Source organism: Echeneis naucrates, chromosome 21 (assembly GCF_900963305.1).
Source record: "Echeneis naucrates chromosome 21, fEcheNa1.1, whole genome shotgun sequence".
Classification (NCBI taxonomy): domain Eukaryota; kingdom Metazoa; phylum Chordata; class Actinopteri; order Carangiformes; family Echeneidae; genus Echeneis; species Echeneis naucrates.
In genome coordinates this window covers 17,370,168-17,396,210 of record NC_042531.1, presented here as the reverse complement: position 1 = coordinate 17,396,210, position 26,043 = coordinate 17,370,168, and the positions used below count along the sequence as shown (strand labels likewise).

General features: G+C 39.8%; 1 protein-coding gene across 1 annotated transcript; it reads right to left on the bottom strand.

The window, feature by feature from the left end:
• Positions 1–821: 821 nt before the first annotated feature.
• LOC115062230 (lactase-phlorizin hydrolase) lies at positions 822–11,069 on the bottom strand. Its single transcript, XM_029530860.1, has 17 exons — positions 10,535–11,069; positions 10,045–10,115; positions 9,170–9,247; positions 8,976–9,069; positions 8,088–8,172; positions 7,321–7,993; positions 6,591–7,239; positions 4,905–6,458; positions 4,538–4,806; positions 4,135–4,425; positions 3,838–4,036; positions 3,420–3,622; positions 3,174–3,280; positions 2,829–2,960; positions 2,354–2,577; positions 1,986–2,222; positions 822–1,030 (listed from the first exon to the last, which is right to left on the bottom strand). The coding sequence occupies exons 1-17, from the start codon at positions 11,067–11,069 to the stop codon at positions 822–824; spliced, it is 5,610 nt and encodes a 1,869-aa protein (XP_029386720.1).
• Between the last annotated feature and the right edge of the window lie 14,974 nt (positions 11,070–26,043).

The following is a 26,043-nucleotide window of genomic DNA, read 5'->3' as shown; positions in this document are numbered from 1 at the left end:
GTCGTTATTGTGCAAGACACCATATACCACTTCTGACGTTCCAGCATTTCAGGTATGGTGAAATATATTGCTTCACAAAGCAAGTGCAGATAGCTGTCATTGTATTTTAAGATACTGCTAACACTCAAAACTTCATATCCGGTCTTATAATGGAGGGGAAGAAGATGCTGATATGTTTGACATCTCTGCATTTATATCAAATCATGAAATGAGGCACATTATGAGGCCCACGGAATTTTAGTTTTATGTTATGGGAGATTTTCTGAGGAGAATTTGGAATGAATAGGGATGACAGCCAAAATGAATATCTTATTTAAAAAGCCTGTCCCTGCAGGCACTGCAGTGGTTGTTTACTGTGTTTGGCAAATGTTCACACGAGTAATGGAGGCTATAAAAAACCCTAAGAAATCTGGAAAGAATATCCATAACCTGCTGGTATTAAAAAGTGAAAAGTTGCTCTTTGACCATGTGTTGCAACCAGACCATTCTCTTTAGCTCTTAAATGTCATTGTCCAACAATAGCAATGATAAACATTTTTTTTAAATGACAGAAAACAGAATAACCATAAGAAGAAAAAAACACATATGAAATTCCATGTATTACTGGGGATCTAGCAAATTTGATACGTGAGCCTTCAGAACAGCTGAATATGGTCTATAATTAAATGAAATTCTAAAAATGTGTTCAATCATACCCTTAGGAGAAGATATACAATTCCCCAAGCCATGAATGTCTAAAAAAAGAAGGTGCTTCTATGAAGATGGAGCTCAACATTTACTGGTACAGTTATGGATTTATGTAAAACTCTTATTGAATGCAATCAAAATTTCATCTTCATGTCGACAGTGTTGACGCTAATTTTCTTATTTTTTTTTCTTGCCATAACAATAAGAAGGGATGAACAAACAACTCCAAGTACTGCAACAATCAGCAGAGCAAATGTGGTGTTCAGCCCGACCTCAGCTTCAGTGGCAGAGAGTTTCATCCCCAGGAATATCACAGTGTCATCAATGATCGGTGCGCTCGTTCCTGCAGGAAAGACACAGAAGTTTTCAGAATTCTTTTTAAACAGATTGCCATATAGCAGCTGTACCTCTATCATTATGTTTTTAAAGAAATGCTTATCTGCCCGGTGTTAGTGAGTCAATCAATACTACAGTTGTGATGCGCTGTTTAGTGTGAAAAAACAGAGGACTGTTAGCATTAGGTTTAGCATAAAGAGCGGAATCATGAGCAAACAGCTAGTCTGGCTCTGTCCAGAGGGATCAAAACTCACATATCAGCATCTCTAAAGCTTGCTGACATGCTATGGCTATTGTCTAATGCAGAACAGAATAGGATTTTACTGCCGTTGCATTGCCAAGTAAACAACAGAATTACAAAAAAACCTCCCTGTAGTGCAAATGGACAATATAAAAAAATAAAGCCAATATAAAACTGTAATAATTTAGAGGTAGACATTCACTGTAAACCAAAAACGTTCACTCAGTCTAAGTAATTGCACACAGTGTAGTTTGCAATTGCACAAAAAAAGCTGCACCACTGCTATAATGCAGAGTTCAGAGTTCTGGCGGCCCATTGGTGCTGTTTGTCTGTCTGATGGGAGCAGGTTAAAAAGATTTTAACCCAGGAGGGAGCTGGCTCCAGAGATCCTCTCTGTTCTGCTTAGGCAGAGGAGGCTGGCAACGTTCTCCATCGGGGGCAGAGGGCAGCCGAAGCTCTGCAGAGCCTTGCTGTCTGCAGCCGAGCAGACTCTAAACTGCTAAACAGCCAGGTTTCAAATGGCGGCTGTATTTTGTCCTTGAGCAAAGAGAGACAGACTCTTCTATCACTTTCTCATGCTAAGTTAAATGTCTAGCCCCAGCAGCACCCTGTATTGTATTTTACATAATGGACTCAAATGATGATTTCTGAGCTTACTGTACATTTGAGTTCCTCACACTTATCAGTCAAGACAGGCATCAGATCATCTGCTTCTGTTTACCTTCAGGTTCAGGGTTCAGACACTCATGGGGCCCTGAGGAGGGGTCAGGGAATCCGTTGCAGCTGATGATGTTGGAGTAGACGGCAACAGAGGTCTTGGCCACTCGAGAAAGTTTGGGGTCTGATCGATTGACGTAGAAAAGGCCAAATCTCTCTGAAAAGCCAGTGGCCCATTCTAGATTGTCCATCAGCGACCAAGCTGTGTAACCCAAGATATTCACGTCATCTAGCAAGTAAGCTGGAAGGAAAGAAATGAACAGATTTGGAATACAAGTGTACACATTTAATTTACTGTCAAATTGTTGGTAACTGTCTCTCCAAGCCCGACCTGATCCTAAGTAACATCACATGGAACTTGTACTTTGATACCTTTGAGCACCTGGTTGATGTACTTTTCATAGTAATAGCTCCTGTGAACATCATTTAAGTCAATAGGCCCTCGCTCTGAGATGCCGTTCTCGGTGATAATTATTGGTGGATTTCCATACTCCTCCTTGATGAAGTTCAAAATTCTCCGGAATCCAAATGGTGAGACCTTCAGCCAGGATGAGCCTGAATCCAGCCAGGTACGATCAGCAATTGTCCCCGCACCCCTGTGATAATTAAAGCAGTTCAAATACATGATATACTTGTCATCTTCTACCGCTTATCCACTTCCAGCTCACACTGAGTGAGGGCAGGGCCAACACACACAGACAACCACTGACACAAGCTAGAGTCACCAGTTAACCCAAACATGATGTCTTTGAACAGTGAGAGGAAACCCTCACAGGCACGGGGAGAACATGCAAACTTCACACAGAAAGTTAGGGTTAGGGTTATTATAATACAGTGCTGTGCTCACCTGTCAGCATCATAGTGTTGAAGTTTTCCATAATCCACAGGGAATGCCAGGACAGTGGTGTAATGGTTGAAGCCAAAGTAATCATAGGTACCTTTAACTCTCTTAATCTCTTCAGGGGAAAACTCAGGCAGCCTAAAGAAAATAAAGTGAAAAGTTTAATGCACCATTGGTTACACACATTTGCTTGTGACAGCAAAATGAAAACACTTGCTCGTTGGTAATTGTAGGTATTACCTATAATAATGGCTCAATTAAAAACAACTGCATAGTAAAAAACTTTATATGCTAGATATTGCTTTATTCCATTATTTACAATTCAGAATTAAATGTGGGGTCTTTAAATACCGAGATTTTGGCAGACCGTAAGCCAAGCTCCGCTCTCGAACGATTGTCTTCATCATGTCACTGTAGTCTCCATTAAATATTGGATGGGCAAACCAGCCAATATAGAACTGCACAAAGAGAAATACATCAGCAATTAGACAGTACAATTATTTAAAATATATGTAAATGATTAAATCAAAGTTCCAACAGAAAAATGGTCTATAAATTAGAAAACCAGTAAAACTTAATTAAAAAAAAAAAAGGTACCTCCACTACCCGCCTAGCAGCATCAATGTCCTCCTGCTTGTGGGGATTTCTGGGTTCTGACCAGTCAGAGTTGATGGTGATGGAGATGATTCCTTTTTGTTTGGCCCGATATTTGTCATTGTATAGGTGCCAGGCCTCAGCATGAGCTTTCAGCAGATTATGGCCCACAATGTACGGCAGAGTGCCAGGTCGGAAACTGATCCCTGGACACACAAAAGTAAAACGTAATTTTTCTTCTTTTTAGCTACATGCCTTTTGTCATTGTACATAAGATCTAGAAGATCAAATGTATGTTTTTAATTCAATCACAAATTACGATGAGCAGCTCTCTTGTTCAACTGTGCTGGAAAAACATTGACTTCATACCAGTTTCTGAGTCGAAGCCAAAGGCAGACGTTGTATGTGTGAGGAGTCATACCTGGGGCAGCTGCTCCATAGCCATGGCCTACATTGGCTATATTGTATGGCTCATTAATGGTGATCCAAAATTTCACTTTGTGGCCAAGACGGCTAAAGATGAGGTCAGCATAATCCCGAAATTTGTCAATAATCGTTTCATTCTCCCAGCCCTTAGTATTTTGCAGCGCTTGTGGAAGGTCCCAGTGATAAAGAGTGATCTGAAAGCAACGAAACAACAATAAAGATCTAACAATTGTATACATTTCTCTACAGCAAGCATTTTTTGAGATGCTGTCAAGAAGAATTTGAGTTTTACATGCGGTTGGATGTTTGCAGCAAGCAGTGCATCCACCAGTCTGTGGTAGTAGTTCAGTCCAGCCTCATTGATCTGCTTGGTGGTGCCATCCGGAAGTACCCTTGGCCAGGATATGGAGAAACGATAATGGGTCACTTTAAGTTGCTTCAATAAAGCAACATCCTCCTCTATTTTATTGTAGCTGTCACAGGCTATGTCGCCATTATCATCATTGAATACTCGGAGAGGCGTGTGAGCAAATGTGTCCCAGATGCTGAGCCCTTTTCCATCTGCCCTCCATCCGCCTTCAATCTGAAAACAGTGCGTGCGAGACAGAGGTTGAAGTGCAGAAAAACAGAGTAAGAAATTAACCCCCAATTCCCTGAAATGGCATTAATAAAAGGGCTTAATCTAAACAGCTCACCTGGTACGATGCTGTAGCTGTACTCCAAATGAAATCTTTGCAGAAATGACCATAAATCATCTTCTCATCCTCTGGCATAGGAAAACCATTGTTCTTTATGACTTGGTAGTAGAAATGAGCCGAGTACTTCGGTGTTCTTGGCAGGTTTGGGTTGGTGAAGTCCACATGGTGAAAACCAAATCCAACTTTATACCCATTAAGCCACTCAAAGGAATCCATGAGAGATGTTGCTATGTATCCTTTCACATTCACACCATCCAGATTATGAGCTGCAAATAAATATTAGATTGATTACATTAAAAATCTGAAATTCTAAACAACCATGATAATAATAAATTATATACATAAAAATCTAATGTCAATGTACCTTTGAGAGCCTCATCAACGTAGGTCTTGTAATAGAACACTCTAGCCGAGTCATCATAAGTTGTCTTAGTATCTGTAGCTACTCCATTCTCAGTAATATAAATTTCTGGATCTCCGTACTCCTCTTTGATCCAGCTGAGGAGTCTTCTCAAGCCCCATGCTACAGCTCTCTGGTTTTTGATGGCAGTAGTTGGTGAATCACCTTCCTCTGTTTCTGACAGATCTCTGTCATATTCATAAGACTCGGGTGTGAGCCTCAAAGTAGCGTGGTGTACAATCTTTGTGGTGTAGTGATTTATACAGAACACGTCCGCCGTTCCCCTGATAAAGCTCTTTTCTTCTTCATTGAAGGAAGGTAATCTTGACTCTGAGAGAGTTTGGAGTTCACTTTTGTTTCCAACTTGCCACTTCATTGCATCAGGATAGTCGCCATTCTTGAAAATGGGGTGTGCAAACCAGCCTAGTTGGAACTGCAGAGCACGGTCAGCAGCCATCAATTCTCTGGGAACGTTAACATCTTTAGGTTCAACCCAATCAGCATTTAGGGCAATGGATACTAGACCACCTTGAGATTTGCGATACTTATCATCATATGTGTGATACGCTTTGGCATGAGCTTTGATCAGATTGTGTGCAACTCTGTATGGTGCAGTTCCTGGATTTTTAACATTTGGTGGAAACTGTCCAAGTCCATATCCTGACCATGCAATTGTTTGAGGCTGGTTGAAGGTCATCCAAAATTTCACTCTGTCTCCAAAAGTGGAAAAGCAGAAGTCACAAAATTCATTGAAAATATTAATCGTGTCTGCGTTTTCCCATCCACCGAGGTCCTGCAAAGCTTGAGGGAGGTCCCAGTAATAGAGGGTCACCATGGGGGTAATGTTGTATGCCACGAGGCCATCAAGGAGTCTGTTGTAGTAGTCAACACCTTTCTGGTTCAGCGAGGTATGCCGACCATCAGGAAAGATCCTGGACCAGGACAGAGAGAATCTGTACGACTTCACCCTCAGAGCCCGCAGCATGTAGAGGTCTTCATCAACTCTGTGATAGCTGTCACAGGACACATTCCCATCGGCATTACCAGGAATACTGGTAGAATTATGGGTGAATGTATCCCAGATGCTTGGCATCTTCCCATCTGCATTCCAACCACCTTCAATCTGGTAAGCTGATGATGAAACTCCCCAACTGAAGCCTTGTGGGAAGGAACCATAGTGGTAGAGTTTTCTCTCAAACTTGTTTTGGTTTGAAAATTTCTTCCAGACATTTGAAGCCTGTGATGGAACAGTGGAAGGCGACATTGGCGAAAATCTATTTGACCTCACATTTTGTCCTTCTGGTGAATTAAACATCTGCTTTTTGGAAGCAAATCCATTTTTCTCAATTATTTGAGAGTAAAAGTATGCAGACTGCTTTGGAGTCCTGGGTCTGTCAGGCAGGTCAAAGTCTACATGGTGGAGTCCAAACTGTTGACTGTAGCCTTGTGGGCCTTCAAAACCATCCATGAGTGACTGGACAGTAAACCGCTGCACATTTACTCCATCCAAGTGCATAGCTGTTGAGAAAATAAAAAGTATTTCATGTCATCTACTACGATGTCTTGCTATAATATATAATCAGCTATTTGCAGGGTACAAGATGCACACAGTATTTGTTATTTTCATTAAAACAACTCCCACCAGCATACCTTTCAGGGCCTCATTCATGTAACTCTCCATGTAGAGGATTCTGCTAGTGTCATTAAAAGGGTCCCCACTGTGCTCAGTCGGCATCCCATTCCCAGTAATGTAAATCGGCACTTTGGTGCCTTTCAAATATTCTGTGGAAATGTACTTTAAAAGTCTTCGGAGACCCCATGGTGCTGAATATATCCAGTCAGAGGCTGTAGAGGACCACGATGGGTCCACATGTGCCTGGAAGTCACCGACCCCCTGTGGACCAGGGGTGCAGCCTCCATCACTGCTGTTGACCAACCGGGAGGTGTAGTGATTTAACCCGAAAAAGTCAGCCGCTCCCAGAATCCTCTTTTTCTCTTCAGGAGTGAAAGCCGGCAGCCTTGCTGGCTCAGAGTGGGGACACTCTTTTCTCTTCTCCTCCACTTGAGTCTTCAGTGTTGCAGGATAATCTCCATCTACAAAAATGGGATGTGCAAACCAGCCCAGCATGAACTGCAGGTAGCGATCAGCAGCTGCCATGTCTTCAGGCCTGGAAACGTTTCTGGGCTCTGCCCAGTCAGAGTTCAATGCGATGCCCACTTTCCCTCCTTGTTTCGTGCGGTGCTTATCATTGTAGACATGCCAGGCCTCAGTATGAGACTTGATTATATTGTGAGTGACCTGAAGGGACAAAAAATACTGAGTGCATCAGAGTGACAATGAAACAGAGCATATACATTAGAGAAAAAGTATTACTCTCACCTGATAGGATGCAACCACATAGTCTTTTACTCCAGGGGGATGCTCTCCGGTGCCATAGCCAGCATGGCTCACCACCCAAGGGCTACTGAATGTGTTCCAGGTCTTGACCCTGTCTCCAAACCTGGAGAAGCAGAAATCTGCATAGTCCTTGAAGGCTTCAACAATGGAAGTGTTGGTCCATCCGCCGTAGTCCTGAAGTGCCTGAGGCAGATCCCAGTGGTAGAGAGTGACAACAGGTTGAACCCCAGATTCAATGAGTGCATTGATGAGCTTGTCATAATAGAGAGCCCCCTGCTCTGATTGGCTGTTTCTGTGGCCTGAGGGGAAAATACGAGCCCAGGAGATGGAAAACTGGTAGGTGTTGACATTAAGGCCTCTCAGGAGATAGACGTCATAATCCACCTTGTGGAAGCTGTCACAAGCTAGATCAGCTGTCTGATTCGCAAAGGCCAGGCCTTTATGACCAAAGCGGTCCCAAATGGTCTCTCCCTTCCCACCTTCTGCCCAGCCACCCTCAACCTTAAAGGACTCGCTGGAGGTGGCCCACTGGAAGTCAGCAGGGAAGGATTCTTTGAGGAAAAGGTCTCGCTCTATTGTGGTTTGGGTCTCAAACTCATCCCACACACTCTGGTAGCTGTTTCTGGACCCAACTGGCCCTTTTTGGTCTGGAATGCTGTCATTTATGGAGAAAAGAAGGTCATAAAATAAAAATCTGCAAAACTCAAAGCAATATACAGGTGCATTTTTTAATCAAGACAACCTCCCACCTGACTCTCACATCCTGCATGTCCAGTTCACCAAAAATGTCCTTCATGTCACATCCAATGATATTCAAGTCATTGTTGTTCAGAACTGCAGCAGGAGTTACACACATACATATTAATATATATACTATAATGGGATGTCACCAATGACAGCAGCCAGAACCAAACCAGTATCGCCAACAAGTACCTTGTTTATGTGGCACATGCTCTGCCCGCATTGTCACAGGTGCCTTAATTGTCTATTTTTATCTTTTTAATATTTGAAACATCACCTAAATGCATAATTTAGGCTCCAAATGATTTTAAACAGCTTATCAAACTTTCTTTTTTTTTTTTTTTTATATGACGTCCTAATTGAAATGTTTTTTGTGTTTGTTTTTTAAACAATATCTATGGAACCAGGACAGACTGAGTAATTACATTTCATTGTGCTGTTTGATACCAGAACTCATAAAAAGAAAACCATGTCCAAGGATTGTGCTTCACCATGCACATTATTTCCTTGTAAAACTTTATTGATCCACAGCAACAACAATTTCCAAAAATCACTACCCCGTGATAACACTCAGAAGACAATAAACCTTAATGATTATTGTACTGTAAATGTTTACATTATTACAATTTACAACAAGATAGTCTTGACTATCTTCAGTCTTTATCATTTTCATTGGTCATTGAAAACATCATAATAACACAAGAAGTGTTATTTTTGCGTCGGTTTCCACCTTAAGCACAATACGTTTGTTCTAGCTAGAATTTATTTGAATGAAGATGCCTCAAAACAGTGATCTATGTCATGTGTGTGTAAAAGATATTCTGTCACATACTTTTGGTGTCTGTGTCTGATTATATTGATTAAGAGATCAGTAAAGATATGCTGTATGGCATTACCTTGCAGGAAATTGCCTAGGAGCTGGTAATGACTGTAGGAACAATCATGAAGAGTTGTGTTGTATATCAGGATAGGCAGGTTCCCACTGGCCATCTGAAACATAGCATAGCATAGCATGCATGTGGTTGCAGTGTGATAGCCATACAATCTATGAAATGCAGAGTGTAAGGAAACACCGAGATGTTCCCTATACCTTTACAGCCCTCAGCTCCTCTGCAAAGTTTGATGTGGAGGCACAGTTATATTCGATGTGAACTGACAAGAAATCCATCTGTTCCGAACAAAACATACAACATAGTTTGTCATAACTGTTGTGCACATTCGCAAATTGTCAACACATTGTCTCAACAGCTAAAAGCATTTGTAAAAAAAAAACAAAAAACAAAATGTGCCATTTTGGTTTTTTTTTGTGCACAGGGTGGCAGAGTCGGGAATATGTAGCTGACACATGATGATCAAGCAGTTATTGTTCAACCTTCACAGGCACATCTGTACCAAGAGGAAGCTTGACAGGTTGACTGACCTGAGCAATTTGGCTCCAACAGTAAAACTGTGCAGAACAGTGACCCAATCATACAAGCAGCAGCTATTTGGCAGTACCATCTAAACAATACTAAGTGCCTGAAGATGGACACTTTGATTTGGTGGATATGTAGTGGAATAATCACACCAACAGGCTGATTCTCTTCTTATAGTGTTTCAACCTCAACCTCAACCTCTCAACAAATGGAGAAAACGCTCAAATTAAGAAAGCGTAATCAGATTTACCCAAATATAGCCAAAAGATGTTGCCCGACTATGAGCGCTTGTTTTTCTTGCCAATCTTAAGCTTTATTTCAATTCACTCACAGAGGAAGTTCAAAATCACATTACATCTTAATCACATTACATTTCATTACATCTAGAAAAAATACTGATACAATTTTTTCAATAACATTTTTAAAGCCATGCTTATTGCAAATTTACTATTTTAAAATGTGGCTTAGGTTTGATGTCTGACTCATTTCACCCATGGGAAGGGGGAATTTCAAAAATCATGTACAGATGGGAACAGATGATGTGTCTTACTGTTGTTGAAGCTTTAATCTCAGAGATGAGAGCCACATCTGTAGCTTTCAGGCCAACTGATATACGTCGCCCTGTGGACATACAAGTATAAAGACGTGACATCATTGAAAGACCACATGTGGCAAACTGGGACTGCTTTTATCTTGGCAACCTTTTTCTTTTATTGATCTCACCTGGACTGATCATTAACATGATAATCTACACATACAATCTGAGCTCACATGCTTATAGGGTGAAGGGTTTCAGTGTCAGCTGATTATAAAGCAATAAGGATTCTCAAATAACATTGAAAATGCAGTTTCAGTCTTATTATATCAATAATTGCTTACCATTTCAACGTAATTCTCTTTCTATTTCACTATTATATACTATCATATATTACATTAATGACTACATATATATTTTTCGACGTAAGTAACAAATTACCTAAACTGAAATTAAAAATTCATTTGATATGTATTTAATCCCCTCCATTGTTGGTTTGACCCACCTTTTTCAGGAAACCATTGATGGTAAAGCCTGTAAATGTTCATGTTGAGTCGGAGGACATTTTTCACAAGGCTGGCATCTCCAGACTTCAATTCAAGCAAAACACTGTCCAAGTCCCTCAGCGTCACCCAGGAGTGTGCCAGTGCTCCAAACTCCTGAAAGACAAACTCTGCGTACTGCTGAAACATGTCCAGCAGCTCATGGCTCTCCCAGCCTCCATACCTTGATCGCAGTGCATCTGGCACTGTGGACCCGTGAAGAATAACCAGAGGCTGAAGGCCGACCCTCTGGAGCTGTCTCAGCAGGCTCCGGTAACAGGTAACCACAGCCTGCTGCGGCTGACTTGGGAGACCTGTAGGGAGAAGTTGATCCCATGAAAGCAGCACCTTGAAGTGGGTGACCCCTCTGCTCTTGAGGTACTCAAAGTGCTGTCTGGAACCAGGAGGGATGGGCTCACTGCAGCCAAAAGCGTCATACACGTTGCCCTTGTTTTTCAAGGGCTCTGCAAGAAGCATGAAATCCTCCTTTCCATTCATCCCCCTGCCCTGGCAATCAGACACATGTAAGACATACACACACACAACCCACAACAGGTGCTTCATTGTGGCTGGAAAACGAAGGACTGATATTATCCCCCAATAGCCAAGCTCTTTAAATCAATTGTGTTATTGCATCGTTACACAATTGAGATCAATATCATATCTTAGTGGTGCAGTTTGTGGTGTTTTATTGCAGCAGTGTGATAGTCAGAAAGACTCTGGACTCACATGTCAGGAAATTACTGCACCATCACCCTCTGTGTGTGTTTGAAGGCTAGGATGTATTCAATTTTATTTATTTATTTATTTGGTTTTCAGCAAGCAGGTAAAGCAGGAACTGACATTTCAGATTCAGCAGACATTGATATTTTAATGTGCATGCTGCTGGAAGGGGAACATTATACATCAAGCATGCAGGTAGAAGACATCACTGATTTATCTGGGACAGACTGTCTCACTCATATTCACATTTGCATTTTGATTTGCATCTGTACAGTTAAGGAGAAATCAGTGTCAGCTGACAAGACTTCTTCCCTCTTTAAATATTCAAGATTTAATGACGAGTAAGAGTTTGATCATAGTCGCACATCTCATTTTACATTTCTAACATTTGCTTTTCCAGTGTGATTAAAATAATCAGTTTAGCTTCAGTGACCACAACCTGATGGAAATGTGAATTATCTGCTTCTAACTGACATAAGGAGGAATTCTTTTCCTCTGAGATTGAGAGGTGGTTTACTTTACCTTTCAGTGATACTCCCATGAGACTGGTGGAGAAAATCAAAGATTTGAGGATGACCAGAAGACGATGCATATGAATAGACAGAGGGAAGAGTTTTATTCCTATTCTATCATTGTCCAAAACATCTGCAATGATTTCAGTGCTGTAATATTGATATTTGGAAACCTTGGCATTATAAATGTCTTCTGTAAAATATGTAGTGTTTTTAATTGTAATAATAATTTATTTTTAATTATTAATTAGATTATTAATTATTAATATATTCAGTAATTGAAGCAAATCCTCTAGTCATTCTATTCATTCATTCATTCATTCATCCTCCGCTTATCCATTTCCAGGTCGCAGGGGCTGCTGGAGTCAATCCCAGCTCACTCTGCGTGAGGGCGGGGTCACCCTGGACAGGTCACCAGTCCATCACAGGGCCAACACACAGAGACAGACAGAGACCAACAACCACTCACACTCACACTCAGACCTACAGACAGTTTAGAGTCACCAGTTAACCCAAACATGATGTGTTTGGACGGTGGGAGGAAACCCACACAGACACAGGGAGAACATGCACACTCCACACAGGAAGGCTCCAGGCCGGGAACTGAACCCGCGACCTTCTGCCAAGTGAATGTTGCAATTACTTGTTGTTTTTTTTTACCTTTTGGGCCCTTGCTTCCTACTCAACTCCTCACTTTGAGTCAATGTAACATTCAAATGCAAGAAATCAGCACATTTTCTTTATCTCATCATGAGATTTGCAGCTTTTTAGAGCTTAATTGCCACTAGAAGGAATCCAATAATTGTAAAAGTATAAAAGATTTGACACATGCTTATGTTTTGACAGAGTTCCTTTTCTAATCTGCTTATACTCATTCATCTTTATTAGATGTACGTTATCACAGTGCTTGATGGCATAATAGTTTTAATAACTTAGATGCCAAAGGTAATGAAGGTAGAAGAGAGTGTCAAGTCTGCCACATAGGTGAGGATGAAAGTTAAGTTAATGTCATGTGTAAGAAATAAGTGAATTTCCCATTAGCCCACTACACTCATCCAGTTCTCCTTCAGAAATATTTCGATTTTTTGTTGATTAAAGTATAAAACGACAGCACCACTGGGCAAAACCTGGCTCAGGAGCTGGAAACAGTTATGGTTTTCTTCAGTCCAATTAATAATAAATTATGAGCCCTTAGTGGCTTAATTTGGTAACTCTGTCACATGAGTGAAATCCCTCTTTTTACATTTCGAGAAAGTGTAGAAAGAACCACTTCTCATTTATGAGATGAACATCAGTGACTCTTCTCCTTATTGCTTCCTGTCTGATACCAAAATATTAAAATATAAAGTTTGGATTTATGGTGAAAGTCCAAATTTAGTAAATGATTTTTGATTACTCTGAACAGAAAACAGGTCAATACTTTTCTTAACCATCCTGATAAATAAGATTCAATTTGGCTACACTGAACAATGAAGGCCAACATATTCTTTGGCATGGCATATTAGACATGATACATCTGACTCTATTCCAAAACGGTAATCTCAACAAGTATTTGTGCAAATATTTGTATATAATCATTTCTAGTCATTATGATGAAAGGTTGAGACATTTATTTACATATTTAGTTTCATACAAATTAAAATATAACATTTAATGGGTCAGATCTTATAGTAAATTTTTTTGCAACCTTGGATTAATTTCAGGTGTTACAAAGAATGTGATATATCTATCTAGCTATCTGTCTATATAGAAGGTTAGCTCGATAACCTATTGACTTCTAAATTAAATCTATTTACAATGAACTCAGAAAACTGCTTGTGTTGATTGTTAGTACAAATTTCTTTCCCCCACATTGAACAATGGAAGGGAAGGGTAGCGTAAGATTTAGAGCAATTATGCCACCACAACCTCTTCTGTGCAAGATGCTTTCTGAACAAATCCTTCCCTGCTGACTTCCAGTGGGCCACCTCCAGCGAGTCCTTTAAGGTTGAGGGTGGCTGGGCAGAAGGTGGGAAGGGAGAGACCATTTGGGACCGCTTTGGTCATAAAGGCCTGGCCTTTGCGAATCAGACAGCTGATCTAGCTTGTGACAGCTTCCACAAGGTGGATTATGACGTCTATCTCCTGAGAGGCCTTAATGTCAACACCTACCAGTTTTCCATCTCCTGGGCTCGTATTTTCCCCTCAGGCCACAGAAACAGCCAATCAGAGCAGGGGGCTCTCTATTATGACAAGCTCATCAGGGTGGGGTACACCCTGGACAGGTCGCCAGTCCATCACAGGGCCAACACACAAGTTCAAACAGAGACAAACACACTCAGACAATTTAGAGTCACCAGTTGATCCAATGAAATGAAAACACAACAAAAAACCACCCCACCCCATCTCACCCCATCTTCACTGGTGATTATCCAGAATTAATGTAAGCATATGCAAATCATATGCAAAACAAACCTTGCTGCAGGTTTACCACAGTCACAGTAAATGAACAGTAGTTGATATAAATCCAAGGACCAAAATACTATATAAGCCTATATCCAAATCTTTCCAATAGCTGATGGACAAATAATATATTTTGGTGTAAGGACTGACAAAACATCCATAAGGTCTTTGCAGAAATTCCAAATTGTATTTAAATAAATACCTTTTTTTTTTTTTTACATAGGCTTGCCTGTTGATTTGGGATACCAGGAGGATTATGAAGGTGACAGGTATGCTGAATTTAAAATGTGACAGATTGATGATGCTAACACAAACAGCAGACAAAATTATATATTAGACTATTAACTGATTAATATTAATAATATAGATAATATATATGATAATAATACATGAATTCATCTTCAACAGCTTATCTGTTTCCAGGTCACCGTATATTTGAATATTACTATGTCAAATCCAATAACCAGGGGTACTAAAACCATGCCTGATCAGACTTGGATTGAATGTGGCTCCTTCTGGCTGAAGATCACATAGTTTGGATTCAGGAAAATCTTAAAGTTCATCCAGGATGAGTATGCAAACCCACCCCTCTATGTATGTATCTATGAACCCACTGAGACCACACTGGAGGACACTGTTCATATAGCTGTCCCTCTATTGGTCTCTTGGTGTTTTGAATCAGTATGGCTACATGCTTCGGGCTTGAAATCTGCAGTCTCTCTGCATCACGGCAGTTTTGTTGCTGTAATAAAACAGTCTCTGAATACTGGATTCATGGATCCATTTTCAATTTGGCAGTTTAATGTATTGATCATTGCAGCTCCATTGCGTCTAAAAAAGTATTTTGTGACATATGAAGTCTTGGCTTGCTGGTTTCAGTTATGACTAATAACCTCTGGGTGGCGCCACTCGCTAATTTTCTACTTGTTAACTTGTTGTGACACTGTTGCCCTGTAGATGTTACCAATATGTTCATTGAATACAGTTCACAGAAGCAAAAAGTCACTTAAAATTAAAAACAGACATTATCATTATTGTTTGCATCTACTTTACACACAATTTGGAGCAATTAGAGAATTTAATTTCTATATGTAATATTTATGTCATCATTTATGGTGCATCTTTGACTGGTGGGCATTATCATCTTCTCTGCTCTACTGTACACCTTTCAAGACACAATCTCAGCCGCCCAAATTAGTTGCCAGTGCTCTAGCGGTAATATATAGCTAAAGGAACCACAGGTAAAACTGCAACAGTGGCTTCGAGGAGTGAGACAAGTCAATGCGTGTCCTTCCAATTCAGTTGTATTATCCGCACAAACAGCTCCTCATAGACACAAGGCTTTCTCAGGGCAACTGCACATCATATCTTGTCTCCTGCTAGGATACCTACTCCTGGTCTCCTGGGTGACCCATCTTCTCAGCAGGATCTACACATTAACTCACAGTGGGTGTCTGTTGTGCGTGCTATCTCCTGCTTGCTCCTCAACTGCAAAGATCAACAAGGGGTCCGTTCAATATCTGAAACCCCCAAAGTCTGTCGGGATGAGGTATGAGTCAGAGGGGAGGAAAACACATTTCCTCTGAGTTTTCATGACATGTTTTGAGGTCAAGTTGAATAACTTGTATAAAAGATTGATGACTTGCAGGGGCGCCTGTTGATCTGCGAGTTATACACAATCCTATAAAATGCTGTTAAGACTGAAGAGCTGCAACTGATATAATAAATTAAATAATTGAATGCGGTATGTGCAGTAAATAAAATATGAAAGGCTTCACACTGGGTATCAACTTCAACTTGAAGCCAAAGCATTACAATTAACATGTTTTTTTTATTTAATTTTATAAGACTAAACCAAACACAGTTGCATCCGTCAGTCAGTCTGAAATTATGACCAAAACCTATTCATTAATTCAACTGTTGTTTGTTCTTTTCTTTATTATTCGAGTGTGTCTTTAATCTGTTTAGAGTGAAATCCATTGGAAAAAGAGGTTGACAAAATGTTTCTGTGCTTATGTATGTGTGTGTGTCTGCACTGATAGTACTCAAGTTACCAAACAATTTTCAAAACATTTCACCACTCATGATTTTTTTTTTTTTTTTTACTCTTTACTGTTGAGTGTTTTGGTAAAGTTCATAGTCAGCTATTGAGTGCTGATGAACAGGTGAATATCTCAAAACACTAAGTGGATAAAATAAACCTTTCAAAAGGCATAAAATATACCCTTAAATCACTTATATCATTCCTACACATTAGACCAATCTGATATTTTCGTATGGATATCACATAAACAATATGGATAAGATCATTGCCTCTTGCTGAAAGTAACTAATTTGCATGACATTTACATTTTTTATATCTTATATCAAAGTACCTCTCTCAGTATCCCTGTAGCCCCTCCAGACACATGCTCGTCATCGGTCTTCTGACAACTTCATTCCCACAGAAATGAAAAGAAGAAATCCACAACACATCTGCTCCTCTGCACAGCCTCCCTGCGTCATGCAAGGTCCTGGTACAAAGATGAGACTTGATGCTCCACTGTTGCTTTAATCAAATGCTTGCTGGGTGGACGTCTCCCCATAGTGTCATGGAAGCAGAGTGATGGTGATTACAAACTGCTGCGTGCCATCTTTGCTCCCTGGAAAGCCCTTATAGCACAAGATGGAACAATTATTCTTCAGAGTTTTTAAAAAGTTGGAAAGAAAATAGCTTGCACTCTGCTCTATTTCTTTGATCTGCTATTCTATACATCCTTGCTATGTGAGGCAGGTGTGCATATTTAACATAAAAATTTTGATTGTCTATGTCATGTTCTAATCTAATCCAACGCACAGTAAAATTTGATATTGTTTGCTGTTGTTTTTTTTTTTTTTTAAGAAAAGTTGGACGGTTTTCCATTCTTCCCAGGAAAGAGGTTGGCCTTGTTGAAATACTAGATCAGGAAAACATTATTGTTAAAAAATGGTGTGGGATGGGCTGCTGGAAGTGGAGCCTAGCAAAATGGACAGGGAATATTTTCATTCCAATAATTGCAATGTGATACCGTAGGAATGTTTCCAGCTGAGCCAAGGACAGCGCCACCATACAAAATATCTTAAGGTTCTTTGGATGTCAGTATAATTCGAGCACAGCACAGGAATACGAGGCAATCCAAATTTCAAATAGCCCAAATGACACATAGACATGAATTGTGGACAATTGTGATATGTTCAGTGGTAGTATTTGGTATTAAGTACCCCAGTGGTGTCGTTATGACTCCAATTGTTTGACCCACTCACTTACAAAGACAGACAGAGACCAACAACCACTCACACGCAGACCTACAGACCAGTTAACCCAAACACGATGTCTTCAGACGGTGGGAGGAAACTGCAGTACCTGGAGGAAACCCACACAAGCACGGGGAGAACATGCAAACTCCACACAGAAAGGTACTTGGCCAGGGAATCAAACCCACAACCTTCTTGCTGTGAGGCCACTGTGCTCCCGCCAATCATTTCATTGCTTTGGAAATAGTGAGTTGTTAAAAAAGTTAGATACATTTATACATATATAAATCATCTGTAAATAATTAGTCTAATAAATGGTTGTTGGGTGTTGTGTCTGTTTCCCATAGCAACTTTAGATGTGGTAGTCCAAGTTGGTGAACATGTTTGTGTGTTACTTTTATGAGTCTAATTCTTGTAATTCCTAAAGCACATGCTCTTTGTCTCAAGACACACACACAGACACGCACACACACAACACTAGCAAAACAAACAGTTGTCACTATGTGCTGCATTTTTCCTTACACAGATAAATCAGCCAAGTTCAGTTTGCCTGGAGATATAAACTTAAAGAGAATATATTTGTCTCTATATGTAAGTCTGATATAGTTACACTGAACATTATCCAGCCACTCATCTGCTCTATGTCAACTTTTGCAAATAATAAAAAAATTACAACGTGATAAAAAGTTTTTTAAGCTATCTTGAGATAGAAAAGTTATTTTCTCAATCACTGCAAAATGAGGGAACATGAACAGACGAGCAAAGTGAAACAGACTGAATTAATCATGAAGTATATGTGATATATGTGTGTATATGCGATTTTCATTTTCTTTTGAAGAGACTAAAAATAATGGCAAACTAAATCATCAAATTTGTGTGGCGCAACTGGAGTTCTTCTTCTTATGTCATCTCATTCCACACTCTTCTTCAGCAAAGGTTTAATAGCCCCCAAACAGAAAATTTGCACCACCAGCTGTTTATCTTCATGCGTCATACTCCAAATATTCACATAACAGTTGTAGGAAATGCAGATGCACACAGTTTACGATGCTATTCAAGGATATTCTGGAAATTTGTGTAAAATTTGGATTTGGAAATGTGATAGAGTTGAAAGAAAACTTGGCTATAGTTGCAATATATAGTATTTTCACTAGAGAGCACTGAAAATTGTACTTTTCCTGCTAAAATTTCTTTATCTCAACTCCTTTCTTGTTGATGTTTATGCCCCTGTTAAACAACTACTAGTTAAGTACTAGCAGAAAAGAAATGAGATGTAGAACAACCTGGGAATAAAATGGGGGCATTTACATATCAGATGCATAAGAAATGCTTATCTTTTGTCTATCTAATTGAATAAATATTGGCTAATGTATTCATCTAAAATGTTTTGCCTCAAAAAAAACTGTTTCAGCAAAGTCCAGTTACACTTAAAACTCTGAACTGAGCATGTTTGTTCAGAAGGTCTTGCTGACTGTGTGGATACAACTCATTACATACAGCTTATGAAAACACTGACACCGCGTCACATCTGCCACCCAGATGTGGCTTGTTGGCTACTAAATCAAACAGGAAACATCAACATGGCTTAACTCAGGCCTGATGTCAAACTTCAAATGACAAGTTCTGAATAAGGAAATAAAATAGACATGAGGTAATGGCTTGGTGTAAAGTGTACAGCACTTGTTTTAGAGCCAGTTAGAGACCACAGCTGTGTGAGGAGTATAATCTCCAGGGGGAATCCTGCTAAGCCTGTTTGAAATCACCCTATGTTTTTATTGAGATCATTATCACAAATATTGCCTCTGACAGAATCAATTTCCTAGTTTTGTGCTCTGCGGTGCCATATCTGCTAAATGTTGCATTCTTCCTTTGCAAATTCCACTTTACAGGTCCCTTCACGAAATAAAGCAGGAATGGAAACTGGAGCAGGAAATTGAAAAGAGGGGTCCTGTTGTGTTGTGGAGACTGCTGTGCCTACTTGCTATTTCCTCTGAACATGCCAGTCTCTTACACTCACCAGATGTACTGGTGCCCTGTCTAATAATCCTCACAGTCCTTTAGGGAAAAATTCTGGTCAGGCATGTGACGCTGTATTATCCATAACATTGTGGTTGTTTCAAAGATCGATTACATTCTATCGTTAGGCCACTGACACGGCAGTGGCTATGCCATTTGGCATCCTCCATCCGTTTTGGCTCATTCCTCATGCAGCCTGGTTGGCTGTAGCACTTCAAAGGGCATGCGGCAGGATGGCACACAACAGCTGGCATACAGCTTAGCTTGCAGACTGTTCACCAATGTTTGTTGAGTGCCAAAGCCATTTTAGAGCCTCAGAGGATTATAACACTTCATTTCAGAGGTAAAATGAGAGATTAGAGTTACCGCAGTCTGTTTTTGTTACAACAGTTTACTTATTATTTCATTTTTATTCAATCTCTGCTTTGCGTTGCTAGTACACACAGGGAGGTTGAAGAGGGATGCAAACAAATGCTTCATCTCAAGCTATAAACCCTATGTTCAAGATGACAAATGCTCCCTTTCTCCAGCAGAGTGTTGGTAACACAGATAAACAAGAAACTGTCAGGTCATTCATTAAACAACAGTGTGGGTCATCTGTACAAGAGTACAAGTGTTTGTGACAGCATTGCAAAGTCATTGCGCTCCTCTGCTCACAGAGCAGGTTTGAACAACTTGGTCTGGCAGGTTGGATTGTTTGAAAGTCCTAATTAGGTCTGGCTGTCTGGTGTAGTGCTGGTCTCCAGGAAACAATTAGCAAGAGTCCCGTCATGACAGGATGCAGTCCGCTATTCTCCTGCTGGGCTCACTCACCCTACGGAGAAGAACCTGCGCCACATTCAAAACAAACAAACAACCTTGCAGGAACTTTAGGCATCATCAGAGAGGAGAAAATTAATTACTTCTGTGAGATTGGTGTTTATAGATATGTTCTATTCTATTTGTCTTTTGAAATCATAATTGTTGAGATTTTAAGCTGATTTTTGCCAGTCAGTGATTATGTATATGAGAGATGATAAATGTGAGACAGTAAATCAAATTTTATGGTGAATATTGATCTTTCTAAAACCTGGTGTGGCTTGAGAGGAGTTAAAACATTGTTTGTTGGAGAACATGACCATTTACAGCAAATAGCTTTAATCGTTGGGGAGTCACCACAACAATTCTCCTGGGAAAACTAATCCTCCTCAACAAATAGTCCCTCAAACATGAACTCTGAGTTAAGTTAATTAGCTTTATCTTAAAGAACAGGCTGAGATTGGGAAGGGAGGTGAGAGTGGTTCACATGGTGATATGAGCAGTATAACAGTGTTATAATGGCTGACGTGAACTTCAGTGAATAGGATTAGTCAGCTGATAGTCAAGCAGCTGACGATAATGTATGATTGAAGCAGATGATGCTCATTCAGTGATGCAGGCGTGACTTTCAAACCCAGCACTTAATGTCCATGACGTCTTCGGTGGATTTAGTTACTATTGTTAAGTTTTGCTATCACTATACAACCAACAACAGCTGCACCAGAGGAAATAAAAAATGGACAGACATCAGTTTCTGAAACATGGGTTTCTCCATGTCCGAATAGAAAAACCAACTTCAGCTTTGTTCTACTGATTGATTTTTCAGAGAGATTGGGTGAATATAAACTTATTTCAGACTTTTTTCTGTCTCAGCAATAATCTCTGGTTTGGCGTCAATGCTGCAGACATCAATTTCCCAATGCAGGCGTTTGAAAGCTTGAAATTAAAGGTTTAAACTGGATTAAAAGTTGAAGCTATCAGTTCAATAGTTATTATTATTATTATTATTATTGTTATTAACACTAACTAGTTTGTGGAGGGAAGTTAGACTGTTGTGTTGTGTTATCACTGGCCCCAGTGTCCGACACTCTCTTGCACTGTCTCTCTCTCTCTCAATTTTCTCTCTTGCTCTCTTCCTCTCTATGTTCTTATTCTTTTAAATTGAATAAGACAAAAATGGAAAAAAAAAAAATGGAAAGAGTGAAAAGGGCTGCCAAATGAGTCACTGAATGACTCACTTGCCATTCACTGCACCACTGTTGAACATAGAAGACGCAGTCAAGTGGACTTAAACTGAATTTATGTTGTATTCATTCACAAAACAGGATTTGTCTTCTTTTGCATTATTTCACAAAAATTTGAATTAAATCAGAAACATAACCAGATGTGTTTTATTTGCCTAAATTCATATGAGACACCGCAGTAAGCTTTGTGTTTTTTGCTATCTTTGGGACAATATGGATTCAATCCTGGATTAAACAAAAAGGCTGATAATAGCTCTATTTATGAAATAATTCTAAAGTGTATTTGGCAAAAGGCCACATGACTTACAAACTTGTCTTTTCTCTCATGTAGTTTTATTGTTAGCCTATAAGTGTGTATAAATCAGACCAACTCTTTAGTCCAATATGTACATTTTGTGCAGACATTCATTGTCACAACCATAGTTATCTGAACAAGTACTGGATGAATTATAATGAAATTCGGCAGCAACATGCATGTCCCTCTGTGGATGAATGCCATTCTCTTTTATCATTCGTTTCATCGGGTGTACCCAGATCAGCTCTCTGTCTGAACAGCATGCTTAAATGAAAATACTTGCAAGGCTAAATTCCACTGTCAATACTATTAGTGCTTAATCACTTTTCTTCTTTGGAAACAACAATCAAAATTTCATGTGGCTCTGCATCAAAGATATTTTAACTGAAGTACCACTTCACTAGGGAACATGGTAATTAGAAATGAAAAGTACACTTGCCCTGGTGGATTTTACTGTTGACTAGACCAGGATGAAGTTCCCTGTAGGTGTTCACAGTCTGGCTCCATCTTTGTTCTAAAACATGGTTCACAGGGAGGACAATGGATTTATCAGTCATGATATGACCTGTAAAAGAAATCTATTTTAAATCATGCACAACTGCTTTTTTTTTCCATTCCAAGGAAAGTTCATGTGTTCACACAATGCTATTGTAATGTATTCATTTAAATAAATAAAATTCCATCAGCATTCAAAATCACCGTGTTTTTCCATAAAGTCTCTCCACTGTTTTTAGATTCAAGACACCCTTACCTCCATGTATAACTAAACAACTTCACTGCATGAGCAAACACCTGCAGTTTCATAATTATACATCATAGTGTTGCATGTTCCATATATTTTAATCAACCACTTATGCAATAGCAGTGAAAGTGAACCATACAGGCCTTGGGTCACAATTACTTGAGTGCCTCTTATTTAAAAGGGTCCCCCCTCAAGGCCATCAGATTTGGTCAGTTTTATGGTCACAGAGCAAAAAACTGCTGAGGGTTCCTCATGCAACAGCTTATCCAAAGTTTTATTCAATAGCTGTAGTCTGAATGTCAGACCACTCAAACCGAACAGTATGCCTTCCAACACAGGCATTAGAAACCGCTACACTCTTAATTGGCCAAAGCTGGAGCGTACTTTCAATCCAGCATCTACTAGACAGGCACACAAATATATTTTATATACTGATGAATATAAACATTTTGTTTCATTTGGTTTTTAAAGACTGACATTTACCAATAGAACATTATCATCAGCTGTAACGACTGACCGCCGTTACGGCCCGGTAGCGGTATCCCTGAGTATGAATATTAAATTAAGTAATGATGTGGTACACTGAATGACTGCTAATTGCAGATGTATTTAGGCATATGTAAATGTGTATATGAAGTATGAAAAACGAGCACACACACAACCACACAGGCAGCTAATTTTAAATTGTTTACTGATTTGTTGATTGTTGTTTATTTTCTGTTCACATGTGAACACATAACGGCCCAGTGAGTGACCAGTTTCTGGTGCGGTACGAGGGGGGTGTGATAACTGGTAGAAACGGTTCTCTTCCTCTCAGGGTGTCATGACCAAAGAGGTATATAGTTATTAGGCAGGTACGTGATGAAATGGTATGTGCCAGGTGTTAGGGTGCCACCAGTCTATATAAAGGGCTCATTTGGTGGAGGAGGGAGAAGCTGGAGGCTGGGCACTAGGGTGTGCTGATAAAAATAATCACAACAAAGTATCCTGCTGGAAATTGCCTATATCTGGGTCTCCTCAGCTGCTTGGACCAGTTAACATCAGCATAACTTATTTAAGGCACAATAAGTGGTAGTATACGGCACAAATATTCACTGACTTGTTTCTTATTGAAAGAGCACATCTCACACAATCTCTCCAGCCCATACCGCACAAGCTGGGACAAAACCCTGCACAATGTGACTCTTTATCCAACAGGTTTAAGTGTACAGCCCCAGTTATGTAAGAGACGATAATCCACAGTTAACATTGTAAAGCTGCTCATATCTGGTGTGAAGACCGCAGTGAAAAAAGACAAATAAATAAATCAAAGTGCTGCGTCACTGTCATTTCTTAAGCAATGTTGGTGTTGTTCGTGGATTAGAGTTACATTCTGTTTTATCACACTGTAACAGGACTGAAATGTTCTCCACACCTCTCAAGGCTTTTAGTTCCTGAGGAGAATCATTGTTTGGGTCTGTAACACATACTCTGTGAAGCTTTTGAAGTGAGGCTTAAACATACAGCGAATATTGCCAATATTGAGCTCTTATAAGCCAGTTGCAATGAAAAACATTAAGTGAAGGACTGGAAGAACTGTCCAGTGTTTTGTATGGAAATCTAGGAAGGATTTAGCCAAAAATGGTTTCCAGCATCTGCACAGCTGAAAAAGCAGTAGAGATGTCTTTTTAACATGAATGGTCTATGAGTGCGACAGGAGTCGCTTCTAAAGACAAAACTGAGTGACTATGGGTAAATTCAAAAGAATTTATTAAATATATTTAGAATAGAAGTCTTACATTTACAAAAGATGTATTATCAGCCTCAAATAAACCGAAACCATCTCACTTCCTATATGTCACGCAACATATATATGAAATCAACTTTCTATTACATCGTATTAAACCATGGAAAAGATTGTTGCTTGAAGAATAAAGGGACAAACAAAGGCCAGAAATATACAATTCTATTGTCACACCAGCAGTCTTATGAATTGCAATAAAGAAAAAGAACTGGGAGGAAGAGGAGGAGAGTGGCAGAAAATGAAATACACATGGTAACATACAATGGGGAGATAGTGCATATGCAGGCAGGCATGATAACAGTCATGAGGGATCGTCAGTGTCAGGAGACCCACAAGGGATCACTCGAGCTGCACATATCTGAACTACTGCCTGGCTTGGCTTAACAGGATTGGCTGCTGTTTTGTGACTTGGATACCATTAATCCCTCTTATCCACTTACTGCACCTTAAACTGTGGAGGAAGGATACATTATAGTGTGCTGTGGCTATTCCCCGGTGGTTATCCCTTCTCTTAACCTGCATCTATGTGAATTTTACACATAACAAAACCACATCTGTGTCTTCTTGTATAGTTTTGAATTGCATTCTATAGCCCTGTCAGAGTGCATGTGCTTTTTGGATCTTGTTTGTGAGGGAGTGGGTGTCTGTAAGGATGAGCTTTTTTTCGATTTATTGTGTGGCATTATATCCTTTTCTACTATACCTCAAAAAACATCCCTGAAATTCCGAAATATCTAAAACATGACATGTTCCTTGGTGGGGTTTCATATACATTTATTCTCATCAATGGTCACAAAGGAAATCAAAATTAATCCAATCCAGTAATGCTAAAAATCAAACAGAATAGAATGTCTCATGGTAAATACAGGAGAAAACCATTTTTGATCCTGTAAAGAGTAAAATAGCCTGGATTGTCCTTGGATTGTGAACTGTTTGTTTTTTTCTGTGTTTCTTGCAACATGAAGTCCTAAATAAAAGTTCCCGGCCTGTAGGCCTGTTTCAGTATCAGCTGGCCTGTAGCAATCACTAAGCAGTCATGCAGATATTGTACAGTCATAAAATTAGCATTTCAAGATCTTAAATCTGAGAGAAAGCGGTTTCTGGGCTGCTGGACCACTGGCCCAAATCAACGTACCGAGCCTCCATGACTGAGAGGACTAAAGCCCAGGGCCTTAATCAAGTTAGCTGGATGCACAAACACACACCCTGTTAGCCTTTTACCCTCTGCTGTGGGTGGCTAAAATCTTGAAATTAAATAAGATAATGGAAAAGAGGGAAATGATTAGATTATTCCAGAAGAGTTACAAGTAAAACCCTGTTCTCTCACAGCAGTTTATTGCAGTACCAGCAATTTCCCTTGTTTATCATGTGCACCACATTTGCATGCCATGGCATCCACCCTCCGCTCATCTTCCCTAGTTTGAATTGCATTAACCAGCAGCGTGCAAATGTGCCAACTGTAGCTTATCTCCTAAAAGATAATGGTGTCCTCTCTGGAGAATGCTCTGCTATCGTGGGATTGGAAAAATCGATCTCCCCATCACCCTGCACAGGAAATCCATTCTCTGCTGTCAAAGCAATATTACAATGAAGGCACACAGTGTGTGTTTGCTGCAGATCCTGGATGATTCGAGTGCTCAAATA